The 24,447-nt window shown below is 35.7% G+C and overlaps 1 protein-coding gene across 4 annotated transcripts in view; it reads left to right on the top strand.

Annotated features, from left to right (window-relative positions):
• Wdr62 (WD repeat domain 62) overlaps window positions 1-24,447 on the top strand; it is a 139,310-nt gene that overhangs the window by 32,185 nt on the left and 82,678 nt on the right. For 2 of the 4 annotated variants that reach the window (XM_076132750.1, XM_076132747.1), the window contains exon 2: window positions 2,753-3,359. In XM_076132750.1, the coding sequence (XP_075988865.1) occupies window positions 3,219-3,359 (141 nt within the window). In that variant the 5' untranslated portion in view covers window positions 2,753-3,218. Of the gene's footprint in view, window positions 1-2,752; window positions 3,360-10,551; window positions 10,853-24,447 lie in introns of those variants that run through there. The other 2 variants (XM_076132748.1, XM_076132749.1) reach the window with 1 other exon arrangement.

The raw sequence follows: 24,447 nt of genomic DNA, 5'->3' as shown, positions 1-24,447 counted from the left end.
TTGCATAATTTCTACAAAACTTTAATCCTCGACAAAAACAATGAGTTGTTGGGGGTTGTCACTCCAATGGAGTGGCAACCCTGCGTGACGTCATCACTCATTGATACGTATTGATAATAATTTGCGCGTAAACACAATCTTCCCGTATTTGTGTGAAAATTAATATCTTGATAATGATAGTGACCTTCGCGCTTGATAAAAATGTAACGTGGGGTAAACGTGACTGTTGTTGGTATATGGAAATTGTACATCTTTATATATATAATTCTTCTGTAAGTGTGTGTGTGTGTGTGTGTCACTGAACTTCTCTTAAACGACTGGACCGATTTTGATGAAATTTTTTGTGTGTGTTCAAGGAGATCTGAGAATGGTTTAGATTATTAAAAAAAGTTTAAAATTTTCAAATTAAAGACGTGTAGACAGGACAACGTCTGTCGGGTCCGCTAGTTTAATATATAATAATACACGAAGGGGAAGGCAGAGTGTATGAAATAATCCCACGTTTCACCATTAAGTTAGGGCGAGCCTATTGCCATTTGGTGTTCTTGTTACCAAACTCTGGGATACTGTTTAGAAATATTCTACCATAAATGAGAAAAAAACCAATAGTATTTTTTGCGACTCGGAAAACAAACCCGAGACCTCACGATCAGCAGTCGGTTACACTACCGACCGCGCTTTAGAGGCAGTTTTTTGAAGGAACTCCTGAATCCAATATTGAAATATGCGCTGATTTTAACTGTCCCCGATGATATAACATTATACCTTCGTATTGGCTTCTCTCCGTTTTAAATCAACTTTAAGAAGATGTTCTAGAACAGGGGTTCCCAACCTCTTCTTAATCCGGGACTACTTATATATATTATTCTTGTTAGCAGGGACCACTATGTAGTATATTAAAAATATTGTGTAATAATCATCACGAAAATTATACATTTTAAAATGATTCGCGGACCATATTTTGACTTCCACGGACCACTGGTTGGGAACCACTTTTCTAGAACAATTCAAAAACCTTCTATATCCAGTAGACAAAACTTCAACAAAGTCAATTCCGTCGATCGCGTGTTTCCTTCTATTTTATGATGGCGTATAAAATCAATATTACCAACTGCTAATATTAGATTCGCATGTAAATGTCATAGTGTCTTTTATATAAAACTTTGTAGAACCGGTTTTATAAATATTTCTCCCCCTATTCCCCCCCTGTTCGGTTGTAACCTGATAGATAATTTCTAGTTTTCATTATTAGGATAGATATTTTAGTGATTTATTTCATTTCTTCTTTTCATTTTGTGGTCCTACATCAGTATTGATTGTTGCTATGGCAACTAAATAAGCCTAGCCTTTCTTCCAACTATGTTGGAGTCGGCTTCCAGTCTCACCGGATGCAACTGATACCCCTCGTTAAGACTGGTTGTCAGACTTTCAAGCTTTTGGCTACTGGTGAACACTGTCAAAGATCTTCGAAAATTACAGCCGGGACCCACAACTTAACGTGCCTTCCAAAACACGGAGGAACTCTTTATTAAAATCCTACTTACATGCTGCTTAGTCCAATAACCTAGACCATTGTCTACGTCAGAGGCCTTCGGGCGTTTTGAACCTCTTTGACACTAGGTTGACCACTAACCATACGATAAGAAGAACAAGTAAGTATTTGAGAGAAATAGGGTAATTTTCGTCAATCTGCCATAAATAAGTTCCCATACAGAACCCAGATAGAACGATTTCGACGACATTTAATTCAAAGCGACCATTAAAATAATGATATTTACAGTTATAACAATAATGTTTCACCGTTACTCGCCGTATTAAAAAGTGATTGTCAATTAAAAAGTGAAAGTGTTCGTAGTCAACCATGGCTATTGTGATGCTAGGTTTGAATCTCGGGAGAGACAAATGCTTTTGAAATCTAGACGACTTTCGTTAATGAAAATATTTCGTTTTTTTTGTTCAAATAAACATTACAATTAGTGTTCATTATAAGTAGGTAAAAAAAGTGTAAAAAGCATATTTGTTTTACAGTCTGTCAACTGGGTAGAGACCCTTGGCATAAGATTATTCTAGATTATCGTTAAACATTCTGCGTATTTCTAAAATAAAGTAGGTAGCTGCTATATTAGTACTACCTAGGTAGACAAAAATTACCATATTATGCATGCAAATTGAAAAAAAAAGTAATGATTTAGTGACGATATATGGTTAAAAACCGTTCAAGCTTGAATTAAATCCCGAATAATGATTCTACATATTTTTATTCTCATTCGGGCTGCTAATTACTAATAAAAAAATTCCATAATAAATCTCCATTTTCCCTAATTCATAGGGAAACTCCACCCTATAAATAGTCTGTTGCCGAAAATGAAAAAATGTAGCCATTTTTGTCTTTGATTTTTTCAATCAATCAGTCACAGAAAAAAATTACTTATGTACACAAATTTTAATACACAATGTAATAGTTTTTTATTAACAAAACGCACCGTACAAAATTGAATCGACCATTTTAATTTTACTTTCATCTTACGCCAATTTATTCAATCTATTATGTAGCAAATTACATACATCTGCATACAAACCAATCGTCAAGTTTCTAATTCAATATGCGGACTTTTTCTATTACGTAAATTAAATAATAATTAGTGATGTTAATTACGTCTTATACCCTAAATACGTAGGTATTGAAGACATTGAAATAGAAACTTATGTTGTTTTGTCAATTTTAATAATGGTTTTTCTGTCTCTTTCTCAGATGGGGCGCTGTGTGAGATAGCATTCTCAAATGCAGAAAACGTCCGCCCGCCAAAACGTGAACTCGCCTACAATGTGAATAAAAAATAAAACGAAAATAACAAAATTGTGTCCGGTTTTTACTGTGTTATAAGAATAAGTGTAGAAAAATAGTGTTTCGTAAATAAAAATACGCATTCCGTTCAAATGTCATGCTCAAAGTTGTAAAATAACGTAAAAAAAATATCGTGCTGTGCTCAAAACCAGTTCCTTGAAAAATGGCTAGTGACTCGAAATACGTCCATTATTGCATACAGTGAATTGAATAAGTGCATTTTTAAGTGATAAAAAGTGTTATTTTATTAGTGCTTGTCGAAAATCGTGGAAAATCTTGAATGAAATTGTTTACAAGGCAATCCTTTCGTGCGGTGTTTGTGTACAGCGCCATCTCTTGTTGAGTAGCTGAAATGTTTAGTACCTGATACAATATGGAGGCCGGTTACATACCGGTTGGGAGCGGCAATGGCGGTGTGTTGCCGTCCGCTAGCAGCGTGGTGGCGCCACCAGCGAATGTTATTCGCGCGCCTGGTTTGAAGCGCGGGAAAATGGAAGAGGCGATTTCTGATCGGGTAAGTTTTTATTGTTTATGGCTACGATAAGGCTTAACCAAGCTATCTGGTATATTTAGATCAAAGACTATACTCGTTTTTTTGACTTTGTTTGTCGAGTTTGTTTCGCAAGCAGCGTTAAGCAAAGAAACCTTACAGTTTTATTCCCATACTTAATTCCTAAAAAATAATCCTCCTAAATGCTTAATTACCCACTAAGTCATAACAATCTTATAAAAACATGGTTCCTTACAAACTCCCTTAACCTTTTTTCCAGCCCGAACTTCTAAAGTCCTCATCCTATTACGAATATCAGAAACCTCGCAAGAACAAAATAAGAAAAAAAAAAAACGCCAATAAAAACTGTTGATCTACTTTTAATACTTACTTAATATTTTTATAAAGAAAAAATACATTTTTTTTTATTTAATTCGAAGTAAAAAGAACGAGTACATCGTGAGGAAACCTCGCATGCCTAAAAATTTGTTTAATGCCTACATTTATTGTGGACATGCAAATTCCCCAACCCGCACTTGGCCAGCGTGGTGGACTCAAGGCCTAACTCTTCCCCCTCGTTTGGGAGGAGACCCTTGCCCTGCAGTGGAACAGTAATGGGTTAAAAAAAATGAAGGAAAAATACCTACTGGAAATCGATAAAATCGATACCTATCAACCACAAACGTCATTCTAATTAATTCATTTCATTCATCTCTCTTCAGTGTTGCCAGGTGAAATAATGCAACAAGTATGTATCAATTAGCCGCTCAGTTTGATCCGCGCTATGTGCTGTGCTCATGCGTCGAAAGGAATGCGGACACTTTTTACTTAGGAAACAACATTTTTGCATAACTAGCCGTAACTGAAGATGAATTTGATAATTAGGAGAAGAGCTTCAGTTAGAGGAGTGTTATAACCCAAGTAACTGGGTTGTGGAGGTCAGATAGGCAGTCGCTCTATGTCAAATACTGGTATGAGACTGAATGCCGACTCTAACGTAGTTGGAAGAAAGGTTAGGCTGAGAGAAAAAAGTGTCAGTGACGGACTTTTTTGAAATAGAATATAGATAAATTGAGAAAAGTAGGATAATTACTACTAAGTATGAAATAAAGTCCCTACGCGTCAGTCTTTCTTATCTAGATCTCAAAATGAACTGATAGGTTTTTAATGTGGGTTTCACCAATAGATACGGTTATTCTCCAAGTGTGTTTTTATTTCGGCCAATCTCCATTGCACTTACTGCTATAGATTTTCTGTTGCGCAGTGTAATAGAAATTAAGTACTTATAGCAATAAATTGGTAATATATCGTATATATTCCCTCACGAAACAACTATTAGGAAATCATTTTATTATAACTTAAGGGACTTTTAGAGACCCACAATATACTTATCATGAGAGCAGTAGAGCACTTTGTGCCACACATCAATACAATTCAACACAGTTGTCAAAGAAAAAATGTTTTCAACCCAACAAAAATGCACGTCAAGTTATTTTTAGGCTTAAAAAGACAGAACGAGGGTAGAAGGAGCATAAAACATTTCTTTGACTAACAAGAGCGTTTTGATTCAAGTGCCGCTCGTTCGCAAGTGCCACGGCTCGAGACGTTTTCACGCCGTTGGCTGAGCCTTTATTATGTTTGAAGGCTTATTTCTTTAAGTAAATTTTATCTAGTATCTAGTAATCTATGTTGTTTTTCTTATCTCCTAGACTTTATAAAGAACCTAGGGGCTATTTTATCGTAATTTGAATTGTGCGCTTGTACCTATTTCCACTTACTTGTTGAAAAACTATCTGTAAACCAAATGCTGTAAACAAAATTTTGGCGTGATTGAGTTGCTACTTAGATTAATAATGTGATAGAAGTCTTTCTAAAATGCTATTTTGTTGCAATTTAAGTAGCCTATATATTATTCAGTGATAATGTATCATTTAAATGGTGAAAGTCTTAAATCGGTCCAGTATTTTTTGAGCCAATTCCTTACAAACATACTTACAAATCTGTTTTTATAACATTAGCAAAGAAGTATTTATAGGTACAAAATTATAGTCAAAACCATCAATCAACGGATGTAGCTAATTAAAGACCCATACTCGTTGGACACGTCTTCCTAGAACCCTGCTCACCTTATATGTGGAACAGGTTAATGACGATAATGATTGACTAGTATTCAAACTATCTTGATTGGACATTATGGTGAAACCGGCGCATCAAATACATCGCGATGTGATAGACCTGTAGTTGCTATATACTAGGGTGATGATCGTTCAGTTAGGTCACCAAACGAATATCAAAGTTTGATGTTTGATTCCATTTTCTCCTAAACACCAGAAAAACAAAGAAATATTAGGTTTATTAATAGGTACATCAAGTAAGTACAAATAATTATTATAAGTGTATGTATGTAAAATTACAAATTTGAACGTTTATAATTCTCTAACTTTCATACTTTGGAAACTCTTGACGCGATAAAAAAAAAGCAAATATTTGGTCCCTGCCAGGAATTAAACCTGAAACTTCTACACTGGCATTCACGATTACTGCACCATTAACTAAGTCAAAGTTTTCTAAAAGTTTCACGAAAATTAGCTGTTGTCATTAATGCCTGTAAATTCTCAGGGAAAGCTATGTATATCGCGATCTGCACCTAGATTGGTGACCGCGTTCCTCATTATCCAATCTTTTTACCCACCCCAATACTCGTATTAACAACGGCTATACCATCAAAATAATCGAGATTTTTAAGTCCTATCAAGATCTAGCTTTTGTCAATATGTGATTTCTCAGGTAAAGCTATGGTTACCGTCGTCTGCATCAAGATTGGTGACCGCTTTTCTAATTATCTAAACTTTACCTACCCCATACGAGACGTCGTATATCGTATTTAATTAAAATTAGGTTAATCACTTCTCTCGTTAACTAGCTAGTAGTATGATGTTCTAAGTGGATTCGAATAGGCGGGTAATGAGAAACTCACTTAGGACTAAAATAAATACGTTATTACTATCTAATGGGATAAGACTGGTTGTTAATTTCTATATGTGATTTTATTTCGTAGGGTATGCACAGTTCCCAACCCGCACTCTGACAGGGTTTTAGACTCGAGGCCTAGCCCTTCCCTCGTTTAGGATGAGACCCAACACTAATTGTTTTTTTAATCCATTTCTGTCCCACTGCGGGGCAAGGGTCTCCTCCCAAACGAGGGGGAGGGGTTAGGCCTTGAGCCCACCACGCCGGCCAAGTGCGAGTTGGGGACTTTGCATGCCCTCAATAAATGTATGAAACAAATTTTAGGCATGCAAGGTTTCATCACGATGTTTTCCTTCACCGGTAGAGCATGTGATAATTATTTCTAACTAGCTGACCCGCGCAACTTCGCTTGCGTCACAAAATTTTCCCCGTTTCTGTAACATTTTGCACTGGTACTCTGCCCCTATTGGTCGTAGCGTGATGATATGTAGCCTAAAGCCTTCCTCGATAAATGTACTATCCAACACTGAAAGAATTTTTCAAATCGGATCAATAGTTCTTGAGATTAGCGCGTTCAAACAAACAAACAAACAAACAAACTCTTCAGCTTTATAATATTAGTATAGATACACACATAGCATCGAAGAGTAATTATTTAAGAAGAAAAATATCTATTCAGTCATTTTTGCGTGAGAAATTAACAAACATTTATCTACACATGCTTCACATTCAGTATAATAAAGATAATTTAGGTCTAATTTGGGTTTTTTCCTGGGTATCAAATCCACACTACCCTTTCTATTCATCAAAACTTGCCATTTTTTCTCTTCATACGCATTAATTCTTATAACTTACGAGTATTTTAAACTCATAACCGCGGTCAAAGGTTCAAACAAATTGCCCTATCTACAATTCTACGTAATAATACCGACCATTATGATGTATTTCCCACGGGAAATGTAGCCATTTTCTGGATTATTACTTTAATTTTAAAGCCCTATGCCCAGCTGTGGGACATTTTAATATTCGCATGAAAAATACTCTGTTAGTGTAGTTGATATTTGTAACAGTGTATTCCACTTGGGAACGGCTAGAGTTTGATAATAAAATCAGCCTAGCCTTTCTTCCAATCATGTATGAGTCGGTTTCCAGTCTCACTGAACGTAGCTGAAATACCAGTATTTTACATGGAACGACTATCGCACCTCCACAACCAAGTTACCTGGGTACGATACCCCTCGGTAAAACTGGTTATCAGACTTTAAAGCTTCTGACTACTGTTAACGACTGTCAGAGATCTTTGAAAATGACAGCCGGGACGCACTATTTAACGTAATTTCCATTATTTCTTGTTCCAACGGTGAAGGAAAACATAGTGATGCAACTTTGCGTGCCTTACAGTTCTTTAGAAAAAATCTTAAAGGTATGCAAAGTCTCCAACCAGCACTTGGCCTGCGTGGTAGACTCAAGGCCTAACTCCTCCCTCATTACAGGAAGAAACTCTTGCCCAGCAGTGGGACATTAATGGGTTAACTTTGTATTTATGTACTCATTTCTCTCGAATTTAATTAAAAAATCCTTGAAAATCGTGGTAATGACATTGAAAATCTTTAATTACAGATAATTAATTATCTACGCACATAACCTCGTCATTCAAACGTCAAAATATTCAATACATATGACAGATACTGATATTATTATATTTAACTCAAATTACGATGCCGGCCTGAGAAGTGACATTGTGTGACATTATGAACTGCGATAGTGATTGATAAATTATATTATTATTAGTTATATTATTATAACTAGCTGACCCGCGCAACTTCGCTTGCGTCACTGGTCACATAAGAGAGATGGGTCAAAATTTTCCCCGTTTTTGTAACATTTTTCACTGGTACTCTGCTCCTATTGGTAGTAGCGTGATGATATATAACCTATAACCTTCCTCGATAAATGGACTATCTAACACTGAAAGAATTTTTCAAATCGGACCAGTAGTTCCTGAGATTAGCGCGTTCAAACAAACAAACAAACTCTTCAGCTTTATAATATTAGTATAGAAGTATAGATTAGTATAGATTTTTGTTTTGATAACTAAGTGAAGTGTATATTGGAAATATTGTAAAGGAGTAATTGGAGATATCTAGTTTTTGGTTAATTAAATACTTTTAATAATATATGACGCTCAATTCTGATAGCAACCCATTTAGCTAAGTTTTGCATTTCGTATGATGTTTTATACGAAGCGTAATGGTTTAGATGTTTTCAAAACCCAATATATTTGTATATGAAAAACCGTGATTTTGTGACCCACTAACATGTTCCTTGGTCCCCATATACCTTCATGGGGGGGAAAAGGCGAGATTTTATATACCTACGTAACTACACTTACTATAATTTTCTTAGATCTCTGCCTACCCCTATGGGAAATAGGACATGCTTTTATGTTTGTAACTTTATATACTTTAATGTTCTATGGTCCCTAGCTACCATCATGAAGAAAACGGCGAGATTTTATATAACTACGCACACCTAAGAGAATTTTCTTAGTTCTCTACCTACCCGCATAGTAAAAAGAACTTGATTTTAACTAAGTATGTAAGTAGGTACTAACTGTAAATAAGTCCACCCACTAAAATATACAAAATACAGGTAATAAGTTAACTCCATTGACAAAGTGCATTACAAGTTGTTTACAAGTGGAAAGGCAGCAGACAGTGTGTACGTAACTATGTGTTGTGTGAAGACTGTGGGAGGTGACTGTCAGACGAATATTGTGTTGCTAGATTATGATAGTTTAGATAGATTAGTGGAGTTTTATGACGATTTTTAGGGGAATTTGTATATTTTTATGTGTGATATAGTAATTTTGTGTTACGTAGTAGTGTAAAATATTTCAAAACTTAGTATTTGTCAATAAAGTAAAGCGTGATTTCGTGACCCACTAAAATGATCTTTGGTCCTTACCTATCATCATGAAGAAAAAGGCGAGATTTTATATAACTACGCACACCTAAGAGAATTTTCTTAGTTCTCTCCCTACCCGCATAGTAAAAACTACGTGAGTTTAAGTAGTTAAGTAAGCGCTAACTGTAGATAAGTCTACCCACTAAAATATAAAAAATACAGGTAATAAGTTAACTCCATTGACAAAGTGCATTACAAGTTGTTTACAAGTGGAAAGGCAGCAGACAGTGTGTACGTAACTGTGTGTTGTGTGAAGACTGTGGGAGGTGACTGTCAGACTAATATTGTGTTGCTAGTTTTTAATATTTTACCTGGATTAGTGGAGGTTTTGTTGATATTTTGTATTAGTGATATGCTCTGTAATAAGTTAATGACTGTTTACAACTAATAAAATTGCGCTTGGAATCACTCAAAACATATTTAATTATTTGAGTTATAGTTACAAATTGGGCTGATTGCATGCACTTATTTGTATGTATATAAGTCTACACGATATTTTAGAAATAACATAACTTAAAAACTTTTGCGTTGCATTTTTATTTATAATAGGATACGGGAATAAACACGAATATGCATTTTACCTTAAAATGCTTAACGTCTCGGCGCAGGTTACAGTCGACGTGGTCGCAGGCTGACTTTAGTTTTTTTTTTACTGACCAATGACATGACACACTATTTTTTTGTTTTGTTTTCCGATCCTTATGGCTGCACGTCCAATGATAATAGAGGTAATTAAAATGCAATAGAGTTTTGCTTTACACATCGCCCAACTAAATATGAAAAGTCTAAAAAATTAATGACGAAACGTGGATGTTGTACTTTTAAGATAATTTCTAAGTTACAATACTATTTCTAGCAACTTAATTAATTATAATGAATTGAATCTATTAGAAATGTACACGTTAAGTTGTGTAATGTGCGTGTAATCGTTTATAGATAAATTATTACTAATAATAAAATGACACGTATAACTATTACGTTATTTCTTTGTTAATTACTTTTTACGATTTATTTCCTAATTATATTGATGTTTGCGGTTAATTTAACCTAATAAATTTGATGACGTGATGGTTTCACAACTTATGTAGGTATGTACTACCTATTTATTAGATAAAATAAAATAAATTGCTTTATCGTATATACAAATACGTCAGCATCAAACTCAAACGGACTGTTCCATTTTAATACATAATCTAAAGCAAAACAATTCTGTTAGCATTTCGTGATAATGTGAGCTTAAATAACTCAAGCCACCCACGAATGACAAACAAAACCAACGCGATACTTCTAAAACAACATTATACCACAACAACGAAATACCCCGAGTTATTAAACAAATAAAAAGTTGGGAAATTTCGTTTCTAACGCGGCAACACTCCCCGCAGCACGATTTGAACCAGTGACGGGATTCTCCGCGCCGAGAACACACGCGTTGTGGCGCGAAAACCGCCATTACGAAAAAAAAATATTTGAAAATCGAATTCGAATAGTTTTTCTCAGTGTCCTGTGTTTTGTGTCTGTGGTAATAGTGATGTGAATTAGTGTTGTTTTAGTCGATTATAGAGAAAGGTGCAATGCAAGTATGTTAGTTTTTAGTTAAATATGTAGGTCTAATGTTTTAGTGCGTTACCGGGTTGTCGTTGAATTGTAATTTGTCTTAACTTCTTACTATGTGAAGCGGAAAGTTGGAAAATTGTTCTCGATGTTTGAGCTAAATGTGAATTTAGTTTCGTGATTATTGTCACGAACATTCTTCATTGAAATCTTCTTAAATTGTAGGTAATTTAAATATTGCGCAACTAATATACGTAATTGAGATATAATTTCGTTTATTTGAAGTAGTTTTAACACTTATCTGTCCAAAAAAACATGATTTATGACTAAAGTGTGGACTAACTTAGCCCGCGAAGTCGTCCTCGGGGAAAAAAATTTCATTAAAAAGTTATATGTTAGTCTGGGTTATAAACTATCTGTGTAACAAATTTCATTAAAATCCATTCAGTAGTTTTCGTGCAAGATTAACAAACCTCCATCCATAATTACATAATTTCTTATTTATAATATTAGTAGGACTTTGTCTATGTGAAAAGATTTCTCGTATAAAAAGTATCCTATATATTAATCCAGGTTATAAACTATCCATGTGCCAATTTCTATCACAATCCATTCAGCTGTTTTTGCTTAGCGTGAACAAACATCCGTCCACATAAACTTTCGCATTTATAATAGTAAGATTCCGTAGATACTTAGCTCCGGTTTCACTACTACTAACGAGTAACTACCAGTTAACTTATCTGACGGTATAATGGCAGCATTTTTATACATTTTCCGATACTTTATCTATAAAACGGGTTAACCGAAAGTTTAACCTTGTAACTGACTGTAAGGGCCTGTTTCACAGGTTATGAATAAGTGTTGGATAACCTATCTCCTACGTTAAGTATGAATGAATGAAAACAGCTGTCAAAATTGCAACTGACATGGGGACTGAAAAAATAGGATATATAAAATATCATGGACTTTGTATTTTTATTTAGCTATTTGATCTAAGTATTTCTCTTTTGAAACCACTTAGAACTGTATCAGTTGTCAATAAAAGCGAAAAGTCTAAAAACCTTTGACATTAGGTTGACCACAAACCACAAGTACGCCCACATTTCGTAACTTTTGCTTCGAAGTGTTACAGAAAATAAGAGTTAGGGCTAGTTTTAAAGTTTATGAATCAGTATCACAGCTTAGAAAGTATCAGATAACCTATCTGATAGGTAAATATCTTTTCACAGCTAACACACGGTCATTTGATTCTGAATTAAGCAGACCTTGTACTATGGTAACCAAATAACTGGTAGACATACTTCTTCTTCTTATCGTATGGTTAGTGGTCAACCTAGTGTCAAAGTTGTTCAAGCCGCCCGAAGGCCTTTGACATGGCTTAACGGCTGTTATCGTAGTAGATAACAACCGGAACCGACTTTTAATGTGCCCTCCGAAGCACGGAGACACCCGGTTCAAATACCACTAATACAATTATATACTCCTAAATACATATTTCTCGTACTCACCTCACAAACATTTGTCGCACGTAGGCTTCGAACCCACCATGTTTTCATAATATAACATTCTCTATTCTTATCATAGACATGACTTTATAATCTGTGGTCAGCAAAAGTCGTTGACCCTCTTCTCAATTAATTTTAATGACTCGATGTCGAGTAATTGACTTGCCTGCGTTTAATTATGCTGTTAACATCACGCTAGTGTCATAAAGGGATAACCAGAGGAGCCGTTATGTAATTAACTTCTGCATTAATCATTAATTGAATCGCGTAGTCTTAAAAACATATACTTATAATAAATAAATAATTAATTAAAATTATAAGAAAATCTCAAACATACATTTTGGCCGTGGTCGCAAGATGACATTTTAAATCTGTCCAAAAACGCCGAGTGTCAGTTTAAGGCCCTTCGAAGATTACGCAAATCTCCTGTAGAAAAATGTCTGCCTCAAATTAAATCAAATAAATTAACTGAAGTTTGTCGAAGTCGCGTCGCCGATTTCGTCCCTCAACTGAATTTATATAACAGTAGTTGCTTGAACCCTAAAATTATTGAGAGTCGGAGATTTGCTATGTAGCCTTGTGTACGAAGGAGCTAAGGTAAAATGCATGTCCAAGTAATGCCCGTGAATAAATAATCTAAACAGGCATACTATCTAAAATATTCACATCCTTTTGGCTACATTTAACCGCCTATATTTTTGATAATAAAACTTGAACTTAACATACCTAATAACTTTTAGGCGCCAATACATTTTCGTATTTGACATTTAATTCCGTTATATCATTGTTCTCCATTTTTAAAATAAAAAGGTCATGGTTTTGTTCAACATTATGACTAAATTTAAATGTTATTGAATCATCTCACAATAAATATATTTGTAACTAAACATATTTGACCTAAATAACTGTGGCTTACATCTTTGACAGTCGTTAACAGTAGTCAGAAGCTTGAAAGTCTAACAACCAGTCTTACCGAAGGGTATCCATCCAAGGAGATGGGTGACCATCACATACATATCGAGTTCCTCCATGGATCGGAAGGCACGTTAAATTGTGGGTCCTGGCGTTAACAGTAGTCAGAAGCTTGAAAGTCAGATAACCATTGTTACCGAATAATATTTTGTTATAACTCATGTAACTGGGTTGTGGAGGTCAGATAGGCAGTCGTTCCATGTAAAATACTGGTATTCAGCTGCATCCGGTGAGACTGGAAGCCGACTGCAACATAGTTGGAAGAAAGGCTAGGTTGATGATGAATTGCGGGTAACAATACATCATATAGGTAAACCTTAAGTCCGACATATTCGTTTAGTTTATTTTAGGTATAAAACAAGTCTATTGCGTATTGAACTATAAAATAAAATGTGTAAATAATCAATTTTTACGGTGTTTTAGTACTACAGATTATATCGGACGTGTGTAACAGCTGATTGTGATTTCAAGGCCACTTTGGTACATACGAATTTATTATGTACTAGAGTGCTTCTGTGGTCGGGCTAGAAGTGTGACTTGTAATCCAGGTTTTAGTAACCCGGGTTGGGTGAAAATTTTAAATTTTGATCCTTTAGGAATTACTTAAGTAGCCACTGTTGCCAGTAGTTCTGCCAGGCAACAATCTCCTCTCGAAACGATAGAGGGTTTGAAGTCCATATTTCTTCATAGATTCATAAAATCTAAGGTCGGCAGAGACTGAACGCCACTTGGTACGATTCCAGATTTTCATGTATTATTATTATTCACTGAAACTACTTTTAAATAAATCAGTTTAAGTACTTTTGATTGCTTTTTACCGAGTATCTCGTTATCTTAAGCACGGCTTAACTCGGCTATGGAGACCACCCGGATAGTTTGATGAGATATCTATTTTAAATTAAGATGGGCTCTGATAACATTAAATTACTTTTTGAAAATTGGGCATTTTGATTGTATATAAATCAAGCGTTATTTTTCGTGTAAATATAGCGTTATTTGGTTTCGATCAAATTGGTGATAACTTAAGGTTTTTACTTGTAATGGTCATAATTTTCTAGGATTCAAAACCTTTTTTCATTGAATTGTTCATATGAGAATACTCGAGTCCGTTTTAACCGACTGCGCGACGAAAATTATAATAAATGAGTTTTTCCACCAATCTTCCTTTTTGTAAATCTATCTGAATGTATGTAATTAGATTATTGTTGTGGACAAGTTCATAATTACAAAATATTTATGGCAGTCGTTTCATGTATAACACTGGTATTCAGCTGCATCCGGTGAGACTGGACTCCGACATAGTTGGAAGAAAGGCTAGCCTGATATATTTGAACAGCTAAACAACTGCGTTTAATAACAACAAAAAACCTAACAAAATCATATCAATTGCATAAACAAGTTAAAGATTAAATAGACGAGAATAGGCACATTACATCACTCACGGCTATGTGACCTTGCGGTGAGGTCTCTGCCCACTTGGCGAGAAATTTCATCAATCGATGTGGGTGAGCATTGCGTAGTGTAAGGATGAAGGGACTTAGAGGATTATAATAACACCTGTTGTTTGTATACATTAAATAAACAATTATAGTAGAAAATTCTCGATTATAACCATTACTATTTCAAATAGACAGTTAAACCCCATAGACGGAATATGTACATTATTATAAAACTTATTAATTTTATTCTTATAAAACTTAAAAAGAAGGCCAGTTTAGACAACAGTTTCTTGGCTACCAAAACAGTGAGTAAGTTGATCGACATCTTAGCGCGTAAACCTATTAAAAAAATATACAAGCGCCATAATAAACAATTAATTTCTACCATATGTGTGAAGTTTTCCTATACATTCTTTAAGTTGTATACCCTTTTATATATAGGAACTGCCTTATGTGGTGTGTATCAAACGATTTATAACATAGGAAGTTATTCTATAATAACTATAAGAGATTATGGATAGTTTTTTATTGATAAAACTACCTTTTTTCTTTAACACACATAGATTGAAAATTGATTGTATACTAATATTGAGCTGCATCTAGTGAGACTGAAAGCCGACTCCAACATAGTTGGAAGTAAGGCTAGGCTTATGTTGATACCTAATAGTCCCCTCCTGAATTGAGAGGGAGGGGTAAAGCCTCGAGTCCACCACGCTGGCCAAGTACGAGTCAAGTATCGTCTAAAATTCCAAAATAAAAAGACTAACAATTTGCGATGCGCAGTCGGGTAAAAAAAAGTAGGTAGCTAATACGAAGGAGGCACTTTGTCTACCTACTCTCAGCATACATAATAAATGTATGAATATATTCTAACAACGCAATATGCATACGGAAACCTTGACACAGGACCGTAAATTATCTATCGACGATAAAATAATACTACGTTGACTAAACTATTGAAGGATTTGAACAGTTTATTTACTTGAAATACTGTTCGTATTCTTTACCGTCATTACTGGAGGAGACCCTTGCACAGCAGTGGGATATTGATGGGTTACACACATAGTATCACGCCTTTTATACCCTCGGGTGAAGGCATACACCGCTTTTAAGTTATTGCTTTATCCCGGGCACGTTAACAAACTCCGAACTACTATTATGAATAATCTAATATTAATTAGAAAAATAATAGTATTCTGCCCGACCGACTACGCCGATATAGTAAGTAGTAATGAACTTACTAGATTTCGTTTTAATTAACTTTTTTTTTACCATACCGTGGACAGTTGCATAATTTGACCCGATAAACATACCTATAACGCATTGACACACGTTTGTAAGTCCCAAGCCACAATAGAACAATATTAATCTTTGTCACCTTGTACAGGACGTAATGGCTTATACTACCTATAACCTATTAGTATGAAACTATGAAGCATGATGATGTCAGACTCGAATAAGTATAGACCATAAAATGATGGCAATTTGTTGGAGTTATTTTATAGGTGCATCTAGAATTTTTCAAAATACTGCTTTGGGTATGTATCATATTGAAAACTAAAGTTAAATATATGATACGATTCGACAAATCTCGTATTTAAAAAACGGGATTTTAACATACTTAGTTGTCGAAATAATGTGACCTAAAATATATTTTTTATCAGGATAACCATAGAAATAATTAAAAAGATTCCCATGCGATTTTGAAAACTTGTGTGGCTTGATTATTTCCTCTTAGCCGATATTCAACTACGGCAACAAGTTTCGCTAAAACTCTTTTTGAATTCGTTTATTAGTGTCCAATTGTGTGCCCAAAACACGACCTCCTATTTGATACCAAAAAACTAATACCACTGGTGTTAGTTAATTATCCCAGTGAATTTCTATTCCGAACGAATACTACTCATAAACGAATCCCAATTTTTTGGTATTAAGTAAGAATAGGTCCAAAACCTGGATATACTCTCTACTTTATCTTTCTCATAACCCAGTGTTATGATAGACACGACTGGCGTTGCATGCATTTCTAGACACAAGACGGTTGGATGCTTGCTCTGAGGCTTAGAATCCGCATCAGCAATCCTAAATTCCATGCTTAGAGCATTCACAAAAAAAATACACCAAAAAACTCAAGAAAATGCTTTTTCCAATTCCGTTTTTTTTAATTCGAACTGAAAACAGCGAGCTTCAGAAACAGTTTCATGATGATGAACAGGTTCTAAAGCCTTTTTACGAAACCAAAACAAAACAATCCTACAATCAACTAAAGAGTTATATCTATGCATCAAACGCACACAATTATATATGCAAAGGACATCGCGTGTTTACATACAAAGCTGTTTTCCTGCTTCCAATCTAGTTATATTTACATAATACCTGATTAGGTAGTACATACTTAATACCTACTTTAGTATATACTAATGGGTAGTTGAAGTAAATAGCTAGATCCTTAACAAAAATGACTGTATATAAGGATGATGATGAATTATTTGGCCGATTTCGGGTCATGGCGACCACTTCGACACCTAAGACTCTATTGAATATATGGATTACATTATCAATTTTCTCCCTCGCTTAGAGTCTCCCTTGTCCAGCAGTGGGACAGTATTGACATTTGCCTCTACTCGCGACTTCGATCACGCGGTAAAAAGTATGCTATTGCTATGTGTTAATCAATGTTATAGGCTATCCATGTACTAAATTTCATCCAAATCCTTCTAGCAGTTTTTTCGTGAAAGAGTAACTAACATGCATAGATCCATCCGCATAAACTTTCGCATTTATAATATTATAAGATTCTCTGTCACTAGCGTAACTTTCAAACGTCTTTAATATACTTGCTTTGCGGAAGGAAAACATAGGAGTACGTACAGTCAGCTCTATAGGTCGCTTTACACCTTCATATTTCCAAAACCTCTTTATTAGCAAATGTTGATAAATACAGTAACAAAATCAGATAGAATTACTTGGAATAAATCATTTCGATCACCGTCTGATGTTTTCTCGGTGGAATAATATGCAATACTATAAAAATAGGGTTTTGAAAGATGAAGTAAGTTCATCGACTATTGGAGCTGACTGTACATTATCTATGTTACTTAGTACAATATTTATTTTGTGTCACCTGCTTTTCGTGAGTCGTCTCTCTGATATGTCGGGATTTCCGTTGTAAATGCTTTTGTTTTATTATATTTGTTATTAATTATTGCACTGTTTGTTTGTCGTTTGACGAGTATCCGTTATTTAATACATCCGTTTATTTTTTGTACTTTATCAAGTTAATTCTCTGTTACTTTTGGAAACTTACAGCAACTGTGTTGCATTCGGTACCAAATGCGACTTCTATTCTTATAGATTTTCGGTTGGTGACCAGAAATAGTTCTTAGTTTATATCCGCATGCAATCCTATGATTGTTTGGGCTAGCGAGTAAGGATAATAGTCGGGTCTTAAATTATCTCTAAAAGAATGTGTTTGATTACAAAACACTACCTTAAAAGTTGATAATTATAATCTTTAATTATCAATATGCTTAATTCCAGCAAAAAACGTACTTATGCACAGTTAAGTTGGATCAAAAAAGAAATGAAAATTAACAAAAGAATCTAAAAAGGTGCTTTTCTTAACCCATTAGTGTGAATTGTCAGTATGAAACAGACATGTCTCACAAACTAAATATTGTTTCAACACAAACTTGGGCATGATCTAAGCGTTCTGCTGATCTACTTATCTCAAGCGATGACGTTATGTTTATTGCTGATAGGAGTAAATTAATAGCCAGTTTTGTTCCCCGGTCGGTAAACGACCAGTGAGGTAAGCTATAGCCACCTTTAGCGATGGTGTTAGTTCATAGTTAATAATGTTGTCCTGGCCAATATTCACGGCCAGTTTTAATAAAACAAGCCAGCTGTACAGGTCCTTGTTTATAGTGTCCAGGCTCCTTCACTCTCATAGCTCAATGGGATGGATAACCGACACGACCAGTAAGAGGTCAGGCTCAGGATCGACGGCTTAAAGTGCCATCCCAGACAAGGAGGTCTCCAACCTGAACTTCCTAACTCCGGGCATTGACGCCAAAAGTCTTAACAGAAAACGTCAAAATCTACTATTTGACCCTACACAGGATTGGAACCTGAGGGCTCTGAGAGGCAGTCACATCTTTACTGACCGCGCCGCAGAGGCTGCCGGCCTTCTAATACTATGTTCACTATGCTCGAACGTCTGTCAAAATTCCAGTTAGGAATTATTAGTTTTTTAAATGCGAAAGTTTATGAGGATGTATGTATGTTTGTTACTCTTTTGCAAGAAATCTTTTGGACGGATTTTAATGAAATTTAATACACAGATAGCTTATAACCTGAATTAACACAAATAATACTTTTTACCACGGGAAATCTTTTCAGACGGACGTAGTCTCAAGCAGAATCTAGTCAGTTATAAGTTGACAGGATCTTCAAAGTTCTTACGTATATAAGGAAGTATATAAACAATATACCACGTCGAAATACTGCCAAACGAATCACCCCACTTAGTCGTGATGTAAGCAGACGGCTCGTAACAGTCGTTACTGTAAGACAGACGTGTCATGCATCGCTGGTGCCGTCTCAAGGCCGTATATGTGCCCGTATTAATATGAGCAGTTCGTGTATTAAACGAACTAATTAGTTGCTAAAAACTTAGTGCCTTCTTTCGTTTGTGTAGGGAAAATACAAAACTTTGTATCTTGAGAGCTGTTTAAACAGTTTTATAGGAAAGTAGACTCGTATTTGATGGTATTTGGTTTATGGACTCGGACCTAATTCCTTTACCATTTTGTAGGGAGAAGAGTGTTCAAAAGGCCTGTTATCGGCTGTATTTACCGACTTCAAAAAGGACTTAGCTTAGCTACCAGGAACAAAATACTGTTCCTGGTAGCTAAACTAAGTTGAGATGTATCACGGTATCACGTATCCCAGTTGCAAAATAGTGTACGTCAAATTGATGGTCACTTTTCCGTTCATTGCTGCTTTGACGTAACGTGTTAATAACTATTATCTAAGGGAGAAAACAATGTACAGCATAGTGGCTTGCACATAGTCGTCAACTGAGATACGTGATAGCCCCGGTGTGCTAAAATTCAAATCTGACGATTACTTTTTTTGGATAAAATGCATCACTATGCTATCATATTTCCATGATGTTGATGTAAGAACCAGCTACTGGTAGGCCTCGGACGAAGCAAAAATATGCAAAAAAATCGTTTTTCTTAAGAATTCATGCAGATTTTACAGTAAGAACCACTGCGGTAGCTAATTAAAAATTACCTTGCATTTTAAAATCTCCTTATAGATTATTTGACCTTGAAGATGTTATTGTTATATGGTTAGATTGTTACCATGGGTTATGGCGTATGACATCACTTAGTCAATTGATGTGCAAACAGTTGATGCGGGTATTACTAAATACGTGTTATAAACTAGGTGTGTTAAAACAACACAAAACTATTGATAAATAAATAAATAAAAATCATTGGATAACGTAGTCATTTGATTCTAAATTAAGCAGAGCTTGTACTATGGTAACCAAATAAATGATAAACATACTTATAAACTTCTAAATAAATACTTATATAGATACATTAACAACCAGGTTCAGAACAGATACTTGTGCTTATCACGCAAATACTCAATATTATAATGCAACGGGTCTTAAATGTGACTGAAAATTAAAAAAATCTTAAATTCGATCAAATTGCATTGAGTTTTAAAAGTTGCTTAAAGTGTCCCCGCGTGGGATTCGAACCCACCACACACAGCGCTACTGTTACGGCGTGGTGAACACGTTATCTACTGCACCAAACGTGCAGTTATTGACAGATCTTCCATATAAAATTTAATATACTATACATATATTTAATATTAAAATATATTTAATATTAGATACATATTATTATAACGAGTGAATTTTATCATGACAATTTTTATTTTTCTATTTTGCTTACTGCTATTGGGAAAAGTCAACAAGGTCTTTGATAATGCGTGTACACGTATCTTATCTCGTACATTGTTATAACATATAATTATCATAAACAACACATATGTAAGCATGCGATGTGCCGTGTTTTATAATTACTGTGTCGTTTGACTTTCATTGTATCATTTGGGAGGTCTGCCATATCTAGTTGCGCTCACCGTTCGGTAAACGATCTGTGGTTTAAGCAAACGTAGCCGCGGTCAATCCATAGATGGGCGACCGCATAGTGGTATTTGAATTGTGCGTCTCCGTGCTTTGGAGGGCACGTAAAAAGTTGGTCCCGGTTGTTGTAAATTAAGATAACAGTCGTTAAGCCACATCAAAGGCCTTCGGGCGGCTTGGACGTCTTTGACACTAGGTTGGCCACTAACCATACGATGAGAGAGAGAGAGAGAGAGATTTGGGAGGTATAGTCGAAAGTAACATGCTGATGAAAAGTCAATCTATGCATTATTTAATTACTTCTTATCGTATGGTTAGTGGTCAACTTAGTGTCAAAGTTGTTCAAGCCGCGCGAAGGCCTTTGACGTGGCTTAACGACTGTTATCTTAATAGACAACAACCGGGACTTATTTTTAAGTGCCCTCCAAAGCCCAGTTCAAATACCATTATGCGGTCACCCATCTATAGAATGACCGCACCGAGGGTTGCTTAACCCAGAGATCGTTTACTGACCGGTGAGCGCAACTGGCTATGGGCGCCTCATTTTTAAAGGAATTCATGTATAACTGCAATATTTCATTTCAAACAATTACAATTAGCATACTTTCATTAGTAATTATCGATGTGATGCAATAATTACGTTTTTCTACGCCCACTGTCTTCACGTAATGTTTTTATGCATATGCTCTGCATGTTTTGCATATTTGCATATGCATGGTGCATAATTTTTCATGCGTTTGCCTGATATGTGGGTCGAAGGACTTATGTAGGTGATGATTAATTAATAAGTGGTTATTTACTTTGTAAATACCATCTTACAACCATCTTATTATAAAAGACTAGCTTTTGCCCGCGATTTAGTCCGCGTGAAAAGATTTCTCGTAGTAAAAAGCATCCTATGTCTTAATCCGGGTTATAAACTATCTGTGTACCAAATTTCATCAAAATCCTTTCAGTAGTTTTTGTGTTGACTAACAAACTTGCAAACATATTTCTGCATTTGCTAATTTATATCGAATTATTATAGTTAATAGTACTTACCCAGAAGTCTGGTAACGTGCCCGGTAAATGGCAGTATGCTCGCCCCCAATAACATGAGACTAGCATTGTAAATGACGAAATGGGAATGTATGACTTACAAAAAAAACCTTCATGGAAATTTCTAGAAGCAACAAAAAGAGCATATAGATCAGTGCACTAATAAACTGACCGTGAAACAAACACAATTGGATAATCAGGTATATGAGTTCACATCCTCGTTAGGATACGTATATATGCGCGTACTTTTGTCATTCACACCTACACGAAAATGTTCTAGAAACATGACGCATATGATTATTTGAATATTTAAAGATTATTTAACTTTTTGATGGAGGAGCTCGTGGCTTAGTTAACAACAGCCGCGCTTGCCGAGGTTGTTCTGTGAATGGGTGACCATCTTATACATATCGAGTTCCTCCGTGTTTCGGAAGGCACGTTAAATTGTGGGTCTCGGCTGTCATTTTCGAAGATCTTTGACATCAGTTAACAGTAGTCAGCAGCTTGAAAGTCTGACAACCAGTCTTACCGAAGGGTATCGTGTTATAACCCAGGTAAATGGGTTGTGGAGGTCAGATAGGCAGTCGCTCCATGCATAACACTGGTATTCAGCTGAATCCGGTGAGACTGGAAGCCGACTCCAACAAAGCTTGGAAGAAAGGCTAATCTGATATTACATATAAAAAAAAATAGTCTATCAGCGGCAAAGGTTATTTACCTTCACTATTATTTACCGACCGGCTATAAGCGCCACAATTTAGTATATAACTTATAAGTCTTATTGAGAATTGCAATCATTCCTGTTTGCCATAACAGGTGACATAGTGCTAAACACTAAACTTAGGGCTGCCACTTATTGGAATAATTTTATCATTACTTTTGTTGTAGGAGAGTGTTTATTTTGTTTTAAGTTTATGATTATGTAAGGAGTCGTGTTAAAACCCAGGTAGCTGGGTTGTGGAGGTCTGATAGACGGTCGCTCTATGTAAAGTACTGGTATTCAGCTGCACCCAGTGAGACTGGAAGCCGACTTCAATTTAGTAGGAAGAAGGGCTAGACTGTTATTATAAGATGATGTGTCAAAATGGGCGATTCTAGTGACATTTCCTGAAGATGTATGAATGACTCGCGTTCATCTAAACGCAAACCTGCTGCTGCATACCAGGCCCGTTACTGTACTCCGGGCTATTATTGAGAATAAATAAATTTATAAATTTAACCCATCAATGTCCCACTGCTGGGCAAGGGTCTCCTGCCTTAATGAGGGAGGGGTCAGGCCTTGAGTCCACCACGCTGGCCAAGTGCGGGTTGGGGACTTTGCATGCCCTCAATAAATGTATTAAACAAATTTTAGGCATGCAAGGTTTCCTCACGATGTTTTTCCTTCACCGTTGGAGCATGTGATAATTATTTCTAACACACACATAACATCGAAAAGTCATTGGTGTGTTGCCTCGGGTTCGAACCTGCGACCACTTGCGTGGGAGGTATCAACTTATACCACTCGGCTATCACTGTAACATAAATTAGAAAATACCTTAAATACTTTGTCCAACCCGGGAGTCTATCCCGAGATCGTGTAAACAGCAGTTAAACACTCGTAGCGTCACAGAGACAGTCAAAGCACATAAAATCATGCTTAGCCATTTGCCAGCCCTGTCACCAATGTTTATGGCAATCGAATACGGCGTCATGATTTCCCGCGCAGTATTTCCGCTCGCATCCGCTAGCCAAGATGGCGGCTTCCGGCAGCGCCCTCTAGCGGTGCACCCGTATATGGAAGTGTTAACTGTTCCTTTTTCAAATGAGCAATGACATTTGCCTGTTTTTTTTTTTTATTATGACGTATGAGTAACTGTCGTTTTTTTTGTAATTGGTATTCATAGTTCGGCTTTAGGTGTTGCGATGGAACAGTTATTTTAGGTAAGGCTGTGAATTTTAATTGATTGGTTAAGCTTTATATATTTTGCGGTTTAGTTACTACGTAGAACGTAAATGTATACATAGTCGATTATGGTACAGCACTAGTGGATTCGGCAAACGTTTTTCTACCTGAACTTTTCTGATGACCTCGGCTATCATCACCGTATTTCGTAAATTTACACAGTACTCTAATGTTTTTCTTATGGATCGCTGTCTTTTAAACTGCTTTCTATAATGCCCAATTAATTACCCACCTACAAAAAGTATTTAACTGTTGAATGCGTGCGAGTCTACTCGTGTCGATATACAAAAATCTGTCAAAACATTTGTTTTAACCACCAATTTTGCGGTGTTATTCCCATAGAAATAGACAGGGACCTAAAAAACACCACTTGGTCGGATTCTTACAAACTTCCCTAGCTTCATTCACATCCATACATATCCATTTATCATAAAGCTATGATCTATCAAATACCTTAGCAGCCCTTCTACGCCGGTATTATAAACGTGATATACATCGAGTTGTATGAAACATTACATTCACTTTCCCTTCACTGGAACTGTCTGAGTTT

Source organism: Anticarsia gemmatalis, chromosome 28 (genome assembly GCF_050436995.1).
Source record: "Anticarsia gemmatalis isolate Benzon Research Colony breed Stoneville strain chromosome 28, ilAntGemm2 primary, whole genome shotgun sequence".
NCBI classification, from domain to species: Eukaryota; Metazoa; Arthropoda; class Insecta; order Lepidoptera; family Erebidae; genus Anticarsia; species Anticarsia gemmatalis.
This window is presented reverse-complemented; position numbering and strand designations above follow the sequence as displayed.